This window comes from Manacus candei, unplaced genomic scaffold (genome assembly GCF_025592945.1).
Source record: "Manacus candei isolate 608988 ecotype Guabito, Panama unplaced genomic scaffold, ASM2559294v1 h1tg000062l, whole genome shotgun sequence".
In the NCBI taxonomy this organism is placed as follows: Eukaryota; Metazoa; Chordata; class Aves; order Passeriformes; family Pipridae; genus Manacus; species Manacus candei.
In genome coordinates, this window is record NW_026138110.1 from 2,660,726 (window position 1) to 2,678,685 (window position 17,960).

A 17,960-nucleotide genomic window follows, 5' to 3' on the forward strand; every position below is an offset into this window, starting at 1 on the left:
CCATGTGGATAAAAACATTTGGAAGAGCCTCCCGAGACCCTGAGCATCCATCCCCTGGGCACAGCAGGTCAGAGCATCGCTGGGCTGCACAGCTCCAGCACCAGCGGGGAAGGAGGTGGGAAGGGGGGGCTTCAATATGAAACCCAGGAATGTTTAAACAATATTTTTTCTTACTATGTTTAGTATGACGGGAATGTAATTAGAAAACATGAAGGATAAACCTTTTTAGAAAACACTTGCTTTGATGGTGGTTCACGTGCTGGGTGGAGGGTGCCTGGAGCGGCTCCGAGCACGGCACTGCCCAGCCGAGCTGCTCAGGATGCCCAGGGGCAGCCGGGGTGAGGGGTCACCTCTGGTTTATGGTGCTGCTCAAGGGATAATCCTGCCTTTCTGTGCCAGGTTAAGAGCTCCTGCCAGGCCCCCAGGGGCATCCCTGCCCTTGAGCAGCGAGCGGGATCGTGCTTCGCTGTTTGCTGATCCAGTGGAAAGTTGGATCTGCAGGGAAAACCATGCGGTGTTCCTGAGGCAATAAGAGGCAAGAGAAAAGAACACCCGTAGAGAGGAGCCACGAGCCCTCTGTTCAGCTGGGCTCAGTTTCACTTTCATCCAGGCAGCTCATAGATAGTTCTCACTGTCAGGATGCTGGCTTAGGGAATCTGTGTTTCTCATCCATAGGATTGACTCTGTAGGTACAAAGTGGCACGAACAGCCTTGTAATCCAGGCGCCCAAGGCTGGGTACCCCTCGCCCTGCTGCTCGCTGTCCAGGGAGCCATGGAATACTGCAGCTTCTGGGAGCCTTGGGGGCATCGAGGGAGTGTGAAGCTCAGCACCAGTCTTGTGCAAGGGCCATATGGAAAGAGGTACAGACACACACAGACACTCATTGCTTTGGTTTTCTCTGATGCTCTGCTGAAGCCTGTAGGATTCACGCCTGGGTGATTTCAAAGCCATAAAGAAATCCATGTGTTTATCGTATCTGGCTACACCGGGCAGTCAAGCCACGGCCACACGTGCTCAAAAACCGTCCGACGGTTCACTTCTTATTCCGATTTTTGGGGGCGGGTTTTTCTCCACCTGCTTGGGGGTTGGGGCGGAGGGGGGGGGGCGCAAACAACGGGCAGGCAAACGAACCGCTGCAGGGAAGCAGCGGTTCGGCCAGCTAATCTCTCGGTTAAGAGCTGCGAGGCCAGGGGAGCGCGGCGGGTGCTCGGTCCCTCTCCCGGGCGCAACGCTCCGAACGGCCGCGGTCACTGGGCCGAGCCCGGTGCGGGGTCCACTAAACGAGACTACAATTCACGGGCCGCGCCCCCTTCCCCCCCTCAGTATAGAGGGGTGGCCACACGCGCGGCCCCGGCCCCTCCGCGCACACCTGGGCGCGGGGCCGCGCACATCTGGCGGGGCCGCGCCCGCCGTGCCCGCGCCTGCGCGCGCCGCCGAGGGGGCGGGAGCGTCGCTGCCCGCGCGCACACACACACAGACACAGACACACACAGGGGCAGGCGCCGCCTGCCGCCATTGGCCGAGCGGCCCCTCCGTCCCGCCCCCCCGGGGGGGGCGGACGGCCCCGCCATTGGCCGGGAGGGCGGGCGGCGCGGCGCGGTTGGCTGCGGGCGGCGCGGGGGGCGGGGCCGCGCCGTGGCCGTGCGGTGCGGGAGGGCCCCAGGCGCCGCCGCCGCCGCCGGTTCCGGGTGCGCGGGGGAGCAGCCGCCGAGGGCGATGGCGTAAGTGCGGGGGGGACACCGGGGCACGGGGCTGCGCTCCCCTGCCCGCCGGGAGCGGCCCGGAGCGGAGCGGTCGGCCCCGCCGCGCTGCCTGGGCCTGCCGGCAGCAGGGCTCACGCAGCCGCCCCCGCGCCGGGAGGAGCCGGGGAAGGGGCCGGGGGCCGCGCCCGGGGACCCCCTGGCGCCTGTCCCGCCGTGCTTCCCGTGGGAGCGGGGCCAGGGGCCCGGGGCAGCCCCCCCGGTGTCGGGGCTTCCCTGCTTTCCCCCTCGGTGCGGGAAGGGTGTGAGCCCGCGGGACGGGAGCCCCGGCGCCTCCCGTGCTGCTCGGCCTGCCAGGGAAGTTTCCCCGTGCTGTTCCCTGAGATGGGGGGAGGCGTTCGGTGCCTGTGGCCCTGAGAGGGTTCAACACACAATAGGGGGGTTTAACACACGATACGGGGGTTTAAGGCCAGGTGCACCTGCTTTTTGGCGTGTCCTCAGCTGTAATGATAATGCTACGTGGTGCTGTGTAACGATAACATGCTTGCACTTTGCATTAACAATAAAAAAACTGGTGTAATTTATCGATATAACATGCACATAACATATATAATGTATAACTTAGCACTGTTACGGTGGAGGTGTGTTTTGGAGGTTAGATATGGCCAATATCCCAGTCATAACCTGTGCCTGGATGGGTTTCCCATCTTCAGACACATCTCCACAGCAGCCTTCGCTCAACTTTGTGAGCACTTCCAAAGTTGGGAGTTTGCTGCAACATATTATCAGGTTTAATACTGAAAAGGCCACAGTTGTTGCCATGTGAGTCCTTCTATTGTGTCATTTAATCCATTAATTCTGCTTTTCTGGCAATTTTTTTTTTTATGTTATTGCGGCCGTGCAGGATTTTTGTTTCTACTTTTTTATGTGTAACAATTGGGCCAGAAAGGGGGGCAAAACTGGAGAAGAAAAACTGGAGTGTGGGAGGGAGGAGTATTGCTCTTGTTTGTAAAAGTATGTCAATAGGTTATTCAAACAGTCATTGATAAAACCAGTACTGAGGGAATGGGTGTTCAGGGATGTTTCTTTAGGGTTGCACCATTTGACAGTGGTCAGGAGCAGATGTTGCTCATGGTGGATTGCCTGGGGTCAGTTGGGTGGGGGTATGGACGTGTTCAGGGGGAGCTCTCATCCTCGTGTGTGGCATGCTGGAGTCACTCACCCTTTTGGGAGTGCTGTTAGAAAACTTTGGCATGTGAAATGTGCATCAGCTGCTCTTTGGTAATTGCTCTTTTGCATAACTTTATCCTGGGGGAAATAGGCGAGAGTTTAGTGCTCTTAGTTGGCAGTGTGCAGAATTATGCTGTGTTTACTGTGAAATGTAATACCTTCTCCTGGTAACTCCTTATCTCCTTACGTAACTGATTATAGCACTTGTTGCAGTGCCAAAATCTTTGTGTTGACTTCAAGCTGGGATGGACACTGATGAAGATCATCCCTTAAGGATGATGGCATACGTAGCCACAAGATTGATTTTTTTTTTTAGTTTGATTTATGGCAGACTTCCCCTTTCCCCAAATTGTGGTGATATGTCAGGGGAGAAATTTAGAGGAAGTGTAGTTCTGGAAAAATTTATAGGTAAGGAGCAGATGACTCAGTTTCATGGAGTATTTCAGCAGCACAGAGCTGTACTTCAAATCAGCAAGTGGGAGGGAAAAGAAGGCATTGCCTTGGTGTTGAGACCAGCCCCAAAAAGGAGTATTTTTATTTTTTTCCCTAAGTAGAGGAGTGTGCATAAGGGAAGTTCTGAATTATTTCTACTGTTGTGAGCCTTTAGGTTCTGTTGTTTGTGTTTTGTTTGTTTTTTTTTGATTTTGTCCTTTTTCCCTGTGCAGCATCAAAAGCTGGCAATGTAAGCAGGAAAAGAACCCTCTCTCCTGAGCAAACCTGGGAGGTGAAGTTAAACAATATGTATTTAGTTTTTGAAAATTAAAATAAAGTGAAAAATCATCCAGGGTTGGATTAGGCACTCCTAGGCTCACAGTGGAGTGATGCAGTGGAGTACTGTGTGTTGGTTGCCATAGCAGGGGTTTGTTTTTGATGAAAACTCCTGTCCTGTACTACTAAAAAAAGATAAAAGATATCACTTGTGCTGTGAAGTTCAGCCTCATTGGGTAGGCTGCTGTGAGAATGGCTTTTATCTTTTATCTCACAGTTCCTTTGGATATACTTTCATTTTGATTTAATTATTTTGGAGCAAAGGTGTTATTTACTAAGCCACTGTAGTGCAAATTTAGTTGAACTCGGGCTGTCCAAGCACCGGTTCAACCAGGTGTGGCTCTGCTGGGCTCTGTTTCCAGCTCAGCTGTTCCCACTGGAACAAGATTTCATTAGTGTAATTAAAGCACTAGTTTAGTTTGTTTACAGTTTACTGCCAGTGTGACTTCAAGCAGCAGAAGACAGGGAGGAAAATAGGCCTTAGGTGTTTTTTTTCTTTAAAAAAAGAACTGCTAATCTTTAATTGGGCATCGGGTATGAAGGCAATGCAACCTGTCACGTGGCCAAATTGCTGTGCAGGTGCTGTCATTCCACTTGGTTTTGTGTACATGTGTTTTTTGAGAAAGGCTTTCCTTCCCTTCCTTCCTCTTTCACTTGCTTGTTGATTGAAGAGTAGCTGAGCTTCCTAAGCAGTGCTGGGATGGGTTTGAAGTCTTAGGGCCTGCGTGGAGCGTGTTGGGAGAGGTGCCAAGGTTGGCAGCTTTTTGTTTAGTGAGATGTGCCTGATGTGTGTCTGGGTGCTGACAGTGTAAGGACACCCTTCGAGGAAAATTCAGTCCAGTTGTGATATATTTGTGAGGCTCCTTTATAATATAATTTAAACCAAAGCTAAAGCTTTGATTTCTTAGCAGCTGTTGCTGGAGACCCTTTGAAAGACAGTGATGGAGTGGGTAAAATGCATATTTGGCTTTTATTTTTCCTTTTCTCTATGGAGCCACCCTGGATACAGCTTCTTTACTGGAGATGTGAAGTATCCAGGCCTATTATCTATGTTCATTTATTTAGACCACAGGGATTTGCCTCCTCTTGTTTAATGTGTCATTTTGGGTGTAATTGTGACTCCACTGACTTGTAATTGCTGTGAAAGTTTGGAGTTGGGTATCCTTGGAATGGTAGTTAACCTCTAATAATGTCAATTAACATCCATTCAAAAAGCACTTGATTTCTGTGAAGATCTGAGGAATGTATGTCTGACAAATTTAAACTCTTGGTTTATTCTCCACATGAATTTCAGCAATAATAAGGGAATTGTTGGTGTCCATTATGTCCCTCCCTGCTTCATAACCATGTACAAGTATTTCTTCTCGATATGAAATGCTAGTTTTTTCCCACCTTCAGACACTCATTTTATTCAGCTGTTGAGTGTGCCAGGAATACAGTGTTACAAAGGATGTGATAAACAGACATTTCTTTTTCTCTCTGCTTTTGTTATGCAGCTCAAAACCCATGTTACCCTAATGCTCCCAGGCACTGAGGAAAACGTTTAGTGCCTCTGTCCTGAGCTGTAGGTACAGGACAGGCCTTTTCCAGGTGGGCTGTTCCTCCCTAGGCTGCAGCTGTCTCTGCCAAGCAAGTGCACTCTGGTGACCCAGAGCCCAGTGACCGAGCCTCTGGTTTCTTTCCTGCCAGCTCTTACATATATTCATGCCTTCTGTAAATTTTTAATGGCTCAGTTCAAGCAGAGGTTTGTTCTTGGTGTTGTGTTAATTTGCCAGGCTGAGGTTAAAACTAGTTTGCCTGTTTGATGCAATTGAAATGGGTCTATAAAGATTTGGAGCAGCTGCTTGTGAGTATTTGGCTTTTTAGGGATGGAATAGTTGCAGTGAAAATTGGATTGAGTTTGTAATAGTGGAAGCAAGCTGGAAATGAAGTGCATCCCCCCAGGATTATAACTTCCCTTGGGAAAAGATTATAAATAAATGCAGAGATGTAAATGGGAAGTTCTGGGTTTCTCTTCCTCTTTGCTGCATTTTCTTTTGTGTACTAACATGGTTGGTAAGACTCAGTTTCACACCCAGACTTGGCTCTCATCCTTCTAAAAGTAGTTTCCAAAGTATACTGTTACTTCAGAAGAATACAGTAGTAGCATGAAAGAAAATTACCGGCTCAGCAACCTATTGGGTCAGTGTTCCTGGAGGGTGCAACAGTTCCTCTTGGGTCTGATTGCAAAGTAAGTTTGCACTCAGGAATAAATGTAACAGACTGCAGGCAGTGAGAGGATTTAAATATGGTTACAGTATAGAGGGTATGGAAGATGAAGGCTGGAAAGTGCAGGAGTCTGCACAGAAAGAATTGCTGGTTACTGAAAGTAGCAAATATCTGTCCTGATGAGGCTACATCTCTTCCTCTTAAGCATCATGATGATCCAGATCCTGCCTCTCCATCCTCCAGGCCATAGAAATGCACAGGGACATTATCAACAGTGTGTACTCCTACAGTCCCTGCTTGCATCCCCTTTCTATTACACCAGTTAATGTGGCCAAAATTACCTCATAATCTAAGTGGAGCAAGCACCTGCTTCCTCTGAGAGCTCACATCTGGGGCAAGTGTTGCTGCTGCCTGGTTTTGGGTGGTTACACTTTCATTGCCAGCGTCATCTTCCTCAGGTGACTTGATCAAGGGCAGAGACTACCCAAACAAAAAATCAGTGTGGTGGGGTGTTAAAGGATCAGCTGTGAAGCTCTTAGTATGATGTATTGACACATGATGACTGATGGAGGATTCCTGAGTTTATTTGCATGCAAATAGCAAATGTATTCCTGAAAAAAAAATGCAAAGGACGTCCAGTTTATGGTTATGGATAGTGATGACAAAACATGATGAACAGTGTCCTTGTTTAAGTAGCCAAATAGCAGAGTCCAATACTTGCATGTAACTTTGGGTGATAATTTCTTAGGAAAAAGCCCCAGGTTGCTTCATGGAGGAATTAAATAATGGTGGTGTTTGAGGCAATAGATAGGCAGTCCTCACCTACTGACAGCAGTTCCATGATGGTCTTGATCACAACAGTGACCCTGTTGTCCCTTGGTAAGAAAGGGAGAAAGCAAGTTGTTCTTCCTTCTTTCCTCCCTTAGTGCTGGAAGTGCTGGTTTGGGTTCTCCCGTTACCCTGTGATTCACGGGTTAAAGGCTCCCAGAGGCTGCCCACAGAGGCATCATCTGCTTCATAACACAAGCTGACATGTGGCTTTTTTATTAAGGTACTGTGGATGTCTTAAAGCAAATCACAGTGCCATTATGTGATTTAATTTGCTGTTGTTACATCCCGTCTAAAACAACAGCTTCTGTTTTCAAGTCTGTGTACGTGTGTGTGATACTTATTATCCTTCTTTGTCGGGGAGTAAGTAACTTCTTTATCATCACTGCTGGAAACTGGGGTTGGTTGGGGTTTTGTTGTTGTTTCTTTGCTTCTGTCTACTGCTTTCATGTTCTTTTCTCCCTATTCTACTCCTTCTTACAGAAAGGGTAGTGGACAAATTAATAGCAATTATTCTTGGGACTCATATTTTAGTTCAAAACACAGGCTCTTGGTTCAAGGTACAATGAGAGAAACAAGTGCATTAAAGGCATTTTTTTTCCAACTTCTTCCACATTTCGTTTTCCAATAATGAGAGTAGGGTGGATATTACAGGAAAAACTGGATAAGTTGTTACTTTTATTGGTAACATTTCTAAATACTGACTGTTCCAAAGCTGTTACGCTGCTGAAAAACTAAGGATGTTACTTAGTTTTAAGTTCTAGAGCCCTTGATGGAGAGCATCAGAGTCTTGACAAAGGAGGGGAATAAAATCTACTCATATTCTTTGAGGATGGAGTACTGACAGGAAGACAGACTGCCAGGAGCTGGAAGGTGTTAAAAAACCATAACAGAAAAGATAAAGCAGAATTAATGCTTTTCTTCCTGCAAGAAAGCTTGACAAGGGAAAAGAATTCCAATGAAACTAATGCAAGGAAAATACTGCTTTGTAATTATAGATGTTGCTGAGTTGAGCAACACCCTGTTAATCACATTTAATTAATATAACCCAGTTGCAAGGTGATTTATGGGTGGTTTGAATAAGTGTGTGAGATCAGAAGGACTGGTTTTCTGCTCTCTATAACACAGACACCATGTAGTCACTTTTTATAACAAATCCACCTAAAGAAGAAGAATTAATGGACACAGTAGAGTAGAAGGTTATGGGAATTTTCCATAACTCCTGAAAGTGTCTGTTTTGGCCTTTTCTTGGCAGGAGTTTAGTCTCATATTACATTTTTGCATGTTAGAAGGTTTAACAGAGACTAATTTTCACTTGTATGTTCAGTTATCTTTTGACTTACTGCTATGGCACAACAGTGGTATACATTTATTTACTTTTATATGCAGTACAGGACATTCATGGTGCTAAATTTGGAGAGCATATTCTGGCATTCTGTTGACCTGTGATTTGTTTTGGGGAGGCATGTGCCTGGAAACTGTTCCAGCAGAGATGAATGGAAGCGTTTCTAGAGCAGAAGAAGAGGCAGCTGAGGATCATGAAGATGTTATTAAAGGACTAAAAGAAGTTAATTCGTAATTCTGCACTGTGCTTGTTACTCACTTTGATTTTGATGTGTGGGGCTTTTTTTTTCTCCTTCAGTTCTATAGGTGCTGGTGCAAAAACAGTGTAGCAATGGATCAAAGAAAAAATGATAGTTTTGTCCCAAGTATCACGCAGCTGGAAGACTTCCTAACAGAACATGACTCCAACGTGGTGTGGCTGTTAGTAGGTAAGGTTAATCTATCCTGTTCTGGTTAAATTTCTTTTGTAATACCATACCAAAGGATTAGCATGACAGGCAGATACAAAACCAACGTTATACCAATCTGTACATACTTGCCATTTAACATGGTTTAGTTTGAAAGGTGATCTCAAGACTATTGTGTGTAATGACACAAGTTCAAGACTAATTTGTGTGCCACAATAAGCCTTTAAGCCAAACTGTTGTGTAATCAGTTATGAGCTGGGTTTGTAAACATTCCTGATTGGGGTATGCTGAATTTTTTACAGCACTAGTGCTATTGCCTGTATTTGTGTAGGTACTTTCATTTTCTGAATCTATGGATAGGTGGATGAACGACAGCAAAATAAGTGTTAAGTTGTATTTGTGTCCAGGTGAGAGTCCTAAGGTGTGTAATGAATTTAGACTTTTCCAAAGGTAGATAATGCCTGCTTTTCAGCCTTGACTCTGGGACCTGGAGTGAGGGGCAGCACAGGAAAAATACCTTTGTTTTTTCACTTCCAGCAGGTAAAAGCAGTCTATTGGCTATTGACATACTGGAATTATTTTTCAGTAGGTCAAACTGAATGAAAAAGACATAGGCCAAAAAAGTTTGGACTCAACATAAAATTCTCAGTGTAATCAAGATGAAAATAAGGGAATTCACTGGTAAAACGTGGAACAAATGTGAACAGATCTGAAAAGTTTGTCTCCAGAAGCTTTGACTTGCCTCCTGTTATTATAAGGTTTGGATAGAAATGTACTCAAGTGATGTTTATTAACTGACCTACTTCCAACCAGCCATTCCTCCTTTGCTTTCATCTGCTGACCTATGGTATCCTGTTATAAGAGAACATTAAAAATACACCAGCAATTTCTTCTCCTGAATGCTGGAACAGCTATTGATCCCAGTAAAAGTGGTGATGAGTTCCAGAGATGAACATGTTGTTCAATTCTAGAATAATTTCTGAAAATCACATGCAGTGCAACTTTCCAGATATAATTTCCAAAACGTGGTTTCAGTAAAGAGGCTTTTAAAATCAAGAATACAGCCATGAAATGAATAGAGTTTGTGGGATTTGTCACTTGAGAGTGGAGACTGAATTTGGTGAGGGGAAAAGAAAAGGCAGAGGTAGGTCTAGTGGTAAAGGCAGTGGATCAGAACTGTAGTGCCTGAAAACTGCACTAGTTTGCTGATTTTTCTCAGCATATGTCACCTCAAGAGGGCACCTTCTTGACCCCAGGTGTCTGGTTGACCTTTAATCTGAAATTAAGCTTTATTGCTGGAATGAACCCTCCGAGGGTGAGTCATTCCACCCTTTTCCCTACCCTGCTAGAGGCCCTACAGTGGGTTACTCATCTGAAAGTGAGGGAGGCAAACACTGTCCTTGGAGTGTGCCTTTGCTGAATGCCAGGAGCAGTTTCTCTCCTGGGATGTAGCTTTAACCCTCCCTGCTTTGTTCCTGTCTAATCACCCCCACAGATTAGTTTTGTTTTGACGTGTCAAGCAGTTGAACTGCCCGAGGGTGTGAGCTACTTGAATTTTGGTCACACTTTCCCACTAAGGAAAAGACAAAGTTATTGTGCAAGGCTTTCTCTTCTCCCTTCACCTCATCTTTCAGCAAGGCACAGGCATTGTTATGGAGCACTGCAAAAACGTAAGGGGCAGTGAAAGGACAGGTTGTTTTTATAAGTTTTTTGTAAGTTTGCTTGGGGGGTTTTCTTTGAGTGATCATCTGAACTCTCTGCAGAGTGAAGGCATCATACCCATATGCCTTTCTGTACTTCTTATTTCCCATAAAAGTCGCAATAAATCTGAGTTTTTCAGCAGGCAGCATACACATAAATGAAAAATTTCTATTACAAAGTTCAGGGTTTTTTCCTACTCTGCCTTGGATGAAATGGAATGGTAATTATCAGAAAAGTGAATTAGGACTAGTCCATTCCCTGACAGTGCCACTCCTTTTGGGTTTGTCCTTCTGGAAGCTTTGAGAACCCTTGTAGTTAGAAATAGATTACTAGCTCTTAATCAACTAAAGTAAAAATTACTCTGGGGATTAGCAGACCTACTTTTTTCTCTTTTTTTTTTTTTTTACATTTTTCTCATTGGATTGCTATTTCCTTTTTTTCCTATCAAATTCCATGCTTGAGATGTTGACAGATTTCTGCTAACCCAAGGACTGGTATGTTTGTCTCAGGATGCAGCAGCTCAGGAAAAGATTTCAGATGTGATAATATTGTTTCCTGTGATAAGATATGAAAGGCTAGAAGTTTGAGTTACAGTTCACAGTTTGGAGAAGAGTAGAGAAGGAGTGTAGTATGGCTTTTGTGGTGTTGGGTTTTCTTTTAAGGTGTTTTGAAATCAATGACCACATGGTTCGATCTATGAAACCTGACTTCTTAGATGATGAGTGATATAGTGAAATATGTGGTTTGTAATGATGTAATGAAATCTGCAAGTCCTCTGGGAGGACAGGTTTTTTATATTGGGGAATGGAAGAGCAGTGAAGAATGTATATTTTTCTGGACTTCCAGTTTTCTGTTCCTCCCCCCTGTCTCTTCACACCCTTCTCACACCCTCCCTCTGAAAACACTCATTAAAGGGTCCCATCATTATTTTGGAGATTAGGAAGAACACTGTTATGCCTGATAGTCTGAATAGGTAAGGTTTTTATCTAGGTCAGTGTACTTTAAAAATGCTTTAATTAATTGTAATCTTTCAACAGCAACAATATTGTCCTGTGGATGGATTATCTACCTAACTTATTATAATTCCCGGAACATTGGACTCATTCTAACGCTGGTTCTTAACAGGTTATATAAGCATGGCTACATCCATATTGGTAAGTTGTGATTAATGTAGTGCCACTACTTGCATTATCACTGTAAGGCACTGTTTACTGCTTTTTATTATACCCTGACTTGTTAAAAACTTGAGGGAAAAATCAGTGTTCCTTTGTTATAGTCATTTGAAAATGTTTGCTATGGAGTGGAGTATCAACCCTTGAGTCCCTGTTCCAGTACTGTCCTTGCTTTCTAAATAAGCTGTCAGAACAACTAACCATGTTAATCCATACTGGGACTGTGACATGTAGAATTGATACTGGCTAGAACATTTGCATCAAAATCCATTAACGTTTTATTAAAATATTTCAAACATTTTTGTATAAAACAGGTCAGTACAAATCCCTTGGGCACTCACCCACATTACAAAAATATCTGGTGCTGAGTCACAGAGGGCTGTAGCCCACAACCTCACTCCAGTCACACTTTGAATTTTCTTTCATTTACTCTTCTGCCTTCCTCTGTCTGCTTCACAGAACAGCAGTGACTTTAGTTCTGGACTTTATCTGCAAGGACTGACCATAAATGTAGTGAAAACTTAAAACCAAAAAATCCCACCCACACTTGCCTGCCAAAGACACCCCTGCAATTCATTTGCTTGTATCCTCAAGAATCTAAGAGCTGTATTCCAAACCATCTTCAAATCCAGCTTTTTGAAGAGCAATATAGATAAAATACTTATTGGCTGCTGCACTTGATCTATAGGCTTTTATTAAAATTTCTCTGTGAAACTGCCATTAAGTAAAGACAGCTGATATAGCTGGCCAAAGATATGGTATTCTTTATAAACTTAATCAGTAAGTAGAACATAACATTAATTAAATGCCACGATTTACAGCTTAGTTTCAGTCGATTAATGTTGATTTTTTTTTTTTTTTTTAAATCATGGTTTACTTAACTTTCTGTGGGTGAGGTGAAAAGCCTTAGGAAAAATATGGGCTATTGCATTACCTGCTGGTCTTTTCATGCTTATTAATCCTTCCTGCTGTAAACACAATTTCTCATAATAATTGGACAGAAGTCCTTATAGCCATTTAAAATTTAAAAGATTAGTCTCTCAGGAATCTTTATTTCTCCAATTACAGTCTTGCAAACAGTGGCTTGAAACTATAAATGTTGAAAATAGCTTTTCTAACTCCTTTCACAAGCTTTGCAAGGCACCTGAATGTTTCTGGGTGACTAATGTGTCTCAGGGGGCTGGTTGTATTCTCGGGTAGTGCCAAACCCACCATCTTTTAGTTGTGTACTTTTTGTTCCTGCTTTCTGACTTTCCTTCAAAGGGAAAACTCAAAATAGCCGGTTAAACCATTTCAGGTATTGAATACTTTAGTCTTCCTGCTCAGAATATAAAGGATCAACAGCTTCAGGCTAATGTCTGATAAACTTTTTTCCACGTTAGGTTCCTTTTCGTTCTCTGTGCTCTCTGGAAAAGTCATGGTGCGTGAAATCTATTTCATCACAGAAGACATGTCCATCAGGTACAGATTTCCGAGGCAGTCCCTCTTCCAAATAACAATTTTCAATACAGGAAATGTATACATATAAATAACACATATCAAAATACAGCCTTACAAACGAGCAGTATATTTATAGATGTTAAACTGCCTCATTTGGTTATAGTATTTAACATTCCTGGATACTTGTTACTCATCTGCTGCTTCAGCATTATCATTTGGGAGTAAATACTAGGTAAGATTGTAGTTGTGCTTAATATTTGCAAAAGAGAACACTTTGGAGTAGGAAAGAGAACTGTTTTTTCATTAATGTCTTTGACTCCCCCATGCTCCTGCTTTTCAGTCTGGAAGATTCATCTTGGCCAAGTAGTTTGCATTTATTTACTGGAATTCAGAATGATTCGTTCCATGAACTGCACACTAGCAAATAGCTTGTAATTTTGATTCTTGCTGTCGAATTTGGAAAGCCTTGAGAAGGCAATGGAGTACTATACAATGCAGTAGCTGTATAATATTACACTGTGTCCTTTATGATGTAACCATTTGTGCTTTAATATTGCTTATACACTTAATATTGCTTAATATTGCAGATCTCTGCACTCTGCATAAGGCAACATGTCATGCAGCTGCACAAAGGATGTTGGATTGTTACTCTCTTAACTTCTGTTTTATCTCATTTATTTGATTTAGGATTCAGGATGGATTTATCATATTTCGCTGGTGGAAGATGTACAACCCTAAGCAGAAACAGCATGGTAGGTTTCCCAAAAAGGTTTCAAAGTTTAAATTTACAGATGGCCAACAGAAAAATACTTTATTTACTCAATCACAAATGTGTAATTGATTTGTTAATATGTACCTAAAGTACATTGAATCATCAGAAGGTTCTTTTAACTGCTTGCAGACTAGAACACCACAATGAAATAAATACAGGATTCATTATCAGGGACATGAACCCTTCTTAAGACAAACCATTAATCTTAATAGTAGCCTTCATTAGCTGTAGTCCAAGCATAATTGCCTCTGTATTGAAGTTTATAACTATGATGAATAGAGACATCTTATGTTCTGGAAGTGATTTTAATTTCTCAGTTTTGATGTTGTACTTTCAGTATTTCAGCAAAAGTATTCTTTAGTATTTGATAAGCCCACGTCTTGATGACATCTGTGGGTGTAGAAGTGGGAAAGTGTGAAAAATTGATTTATTTTTCTTCCTTATCTCTGGCTGAAGAAGGATGATTAACCCCAGATGCAAGAGATTAAGTGTATCTGCAAAAAACACTGTGAGAAAGCATAAGTAGCCTAGGGATGTGTACTTAATCATTTATAGGATTAGAATCTTGCTGAATGCCTCTCTTGACTTTTGAAGCCATCACAGCTCCGTTGCTAATTCAAGGAGGTCCAGAAATGGCAGCTGTCTACAGCTGAGGACATTAGTTGAGAGGGTCATTGAACCTTGGAGGTGTTTTTTTTTTTGCTATCTTGCCTTTGGAAGTGGCTTCTGATGGTGTGAAGCCTCTTAGACTTGTCAGCAAGCTTGTACAGCTGTTGCTGTGTCAGTACCAACTCAGCAGCCCTGCAATTAGTCAGGGGAATGTGAGACACCACTCTTACAGTGATAGGAGTTACTAAGAGCTGCTCACTCCTGTTTATTGAGGCACTACCAACCCTCTGAGGTGATAGGGCACAATTCAAGTTCTTTATACCGTAAGAAAAATAATTCAAGAAATGGAACCTAGTCTTAGAGTTAATTAGATTTTTCCAACCACAGGTTATTGTCCAACAGGTTTTCATAGAATTGCCTTCATCTGCTAGTTAAAACAGATTTCTCTAGTGGCTCACAGAATGAAGAAATGAATTTAATGCAGTAAAGATAGTTGTGTCTGTCTTCTATGCTGTTATTTTTGCATGGCAATATTGCAAGGCTTTAAAGTTTTCTGATGGTATTTAAGACCACATCCAAGTAACCGAGGAAGTCAGAGGTGTACAGGTCTGACAACAAAGCAACATGACTAAAATACTCTTCAGTGTTAAGTTAAATCATACTGGGACTGGAGAGTAGGTTTTGTACATACCTAAGAAATGAAAGTGGCTTAGGGACAAAAGCTGGGGGATCAGGTTGTGAATAGGGCACACCCAGATGTCTTGGCTTAGGTGCCACAGCACATTATCAATTTTCACATTGTAAGACCCCTATAGTGTAGTTCATGTTTTGAAGGGGAAATACTGTTTTTGAGAAGCAGTTGCTCTACTTTTTATTGTCAGGAGTGGCTTTTGTCATGTTCCCATCAGGTTTAATTTAGTATTTGAGTCGTTTGGGTGGGCATGATACAAACATTTGAATAAATAATAAATAAATAATGCATCTTGATTAAGCTCTGTAGGAGGCAATTTTCAAACCCTTAGTTACATTAGTCACCTGGATCAACAACTGTTGATAAAACTTCAGTATTTTGCTATCAATCTGGTAGTTACTTGTACATAACCTACATATATACTTCTTTGAACCATTCAATAAGATGATATTTAGATTTGCTTGTCTCTTTTTCCTTGCCTTTTTTCTATTTTTCTTTTCCAAAAGTGTTTTGGGCAAATAGATGTGTGGAGGTCAAATCTCGTTTTTGTTATTAGGAGAAAGAGATACTTGTCTCTTTAAATCTCCTTTAAAGAAATGAATTCCTACCTATGATTTCATTTAGTTAATGAAGTCTAATGCTTGTCTCCAGGAATTGAAAAATTATATTTATTTGTGTTCTTGATGATAGTTAGATCTCCCTGGTGAGCTGGTGTGTATCCCAATCCTTGTCCATGACATTCTTTGCCTGTGTTTTATTGATGCAAGTTAACATTGGGAACAAACGGATTTGATGGTGCTCTGATGAAAACAGGAAGGAACTGGAACTGGCTCATTAACTTTTCTCTGTCTCCTGTTCAAGAAAACTGTGATGTCAGTGCTTTCTGGAGATTTATTATACATTTACTTTTTTTTTATAATGATATGGAAATTTCTGGTGCTTTGGCTGTGAGAGGTCAAAGGTGGGTTGCTGTTGTTGGAACAGAGTGCTGTATAGATGTGTCATTTTGGGGGACAAATGAATTTGTTAGCAAAGAGAGTGCATTTAATCAAGCAGGTGTCTCTAAACTTTGGCTCTTGGGCAGCTGCATTTCTTCTCCTGACCCTGATCAAAACAGTGTTTGCTCTGACTTTTTAATTTATATTGTCTTTGGGAAGTGTTGCCTTCAGTTTGTACCCCCGGAGTTACAGATTGCTGTGATAACCACTGATGCTTCAGTTTCCTAAAGTCTATTTGACTTAGAAAGACCAGATGAGGTTTTTAGAGCAGCTCAGGTCTCTGGAGTGAATGTGTAATGGGCACTCTTTCAACTGGGTAATTAGGGGGAAATGGTGCGAGCCTTTCCCTCACATTAACTCCATAATTAGGTCATACTATCTGAGCCAAAAGGATGTCGAAGTATGTCCCAACCAGCTCTGTATGTGATCAGCAGATGTTAAACTAGGTTTTAAGTATCAGAGAGTCAAGCTGATATTAGTTAGAATTTTAAATTTGTGAAAATGTGGACTGATTGAGCAAAATGAGTATGATCTTGTTAGTTCTGCATATGAATATTTCCTGTTTCTCTGTACAAGAGAGCTTTTTCCCATTTCAGGCATGCTGTACCAGAGAGCTTGGCTAGAAAACCACATGGGTTTTTTAGATGGAATTGATCTCAAGTACTGATGTCTGTGCTAAAAAGAAGTTTGCACTGAGGCTTCTGTGTTGTGCATCAAAAGGGATTTTGTTTGTTTTCATAGACTTTGTTTACCATTTTGTGCAGTTCTTGCCTGGATTTATTTTTGGATTGTGACCTAAGGGTGAAATGCCTTTCAGGTTTTATATTTTGTATGCAACTGTCTTATTTGCCAAGTTTTACTGATTTGCTTGGGATGGTGTAATTATTTTGTAGAGTTTTTTACTGCTTTTTAATATTACTTCAGCAGCTTGTTCAGTACTCTGTGGATTGTTTTTGCAAAATGTGCGTATATGAGAAACTGCAAATATTCCAAGGGAATGTTGAAAAAGAATGAGAAACTCTTTTCCTGCTATTTGTTTAGATCCAAAGGCAGAAACACGACTGTATATTATGGTGAATGACTTTGAATTTCACGTGTACAACCGTTCTGAGCTTTACGGACAACTTCAGGAACTGTTTGGCTTGGATCCCACAATAATTCCAGCAAAGAAAGATGATGAAAGAGCACAAGTAAATGGGAGGCAGAGAACACATACCAATCTTGAAAGGTAAATTATTATTCATTTTGCTGTTCTGTTGATGCTTTGTTCTGCAAAGGCCTGAACTAATTGGGTAATGTTTTGTTCAACGTGTGCTCTGGAGGCCAAATGATCGAAGCACAGCAGAGAGAAATTGCACTGACAAGCCCGAAAGTCTAAATCTCTTCCCTTTCCTCAGACTTCCTTCCATAATAATTAAAACCCACAACCAACCAAACCAAACAGTCTTGTTTAATGATCAGAGACGGGCTGAAAAATCTGTTTGAAATACAGTGTAGAAAGGGAGTGTGTTTTGAGGAGGGTTGTGCTGGCAGAATAATGATGGTTTTACTCAGTAGAAGTAACAGCTGCTCAAGACATTGAATGGGCAAAATGTGAGGATCTCTGTGGTATTGTGGGTAGCTACACAAACTTTCTTCTGTTAATTCCTCTTTATGGGGCACTCCAGAAAACATGGTGTGGGTACATAAGGAGTTTTTCCATGTGGCTTACGTGTAGTGGAGTGGGATGTTCAATAGTAAGTCTCTCTCTGAGCAGAATCACACCAGACTGATTTATTGTCAGGAGCAGGGAAGATCTAATGAGACTTGGGTCCTTTCACTGCTGCTGGCCAGTTACTAAATTACCTAGTGGGCAGGTGCAGGATGCTGTGTCAATCCTGAGTTTGAGTAAGGACTGTGCCTCTGAGCCAGTCCCTTTGTGTTTCCATCTTAAGCTGACAGGCACAGGAAGGAGGAGGGAAATGGCCTGGGAAATGAAAAAGCCTCAATAGGAGTATTTAGAACAGACCAAGTTCCCCTGAGGAAGATTTATTTTATTGTTACTCTGAGTTAACCATGGCAGCTTGCTTTCTACCTGTGTCAGCAGCCAAG

At 42.4% G+C, this 17,960-nt stretch overlaps 1 protein-coding gene across 11 annotated transcripts in view; it reads left to right on the forward strand.

Annotated features, from left to right (window-relative positions):
• The first annotated feature begins 1,640 nt into the window (after positions 1 to 1,640).
• Positions 1,641 to 17,960, forward strand: part of BLTP1 (bridge-like lipid transfer protein family member 1) — a 91,075-nt gene continuing 74,755 nt past the window's right edge. For all 11 annotated transcript variants that reach the window (XM_051804933.1, XM_051804934.1, XM_051804938.1 and 8 more), the window contains exons 1-6: positions 1,641 to 1,722; positions 8,378 to 8,507; positions 11,225 to 11,341; positions 12,742 to 12,820; positions 13,487 to 13,551; positions 16,911 to 17,097. In XM_051804933.1, coding sequence (XP_051660893.1) covers positions 8,411 to 8,507; positions 11,225 to 11,341; positions 12,742 to 12,820; positions 13,487 to 13,551; positions 16,911 to 17,097 — 545 coding nt within the window. In that variant the 5' untranslated portion in view covers positions 1,641 to 1,722; positions 8,378 to 8,410. The remainder of the gene's footprint in view (positions 1,723 to 8,377; positions 8,508 to 11,224; positions 11,342 to 12,741; positions 12,821 to 13,486; positions 13,552 to 16,910; positions 17,098 to 17,960) is intronic.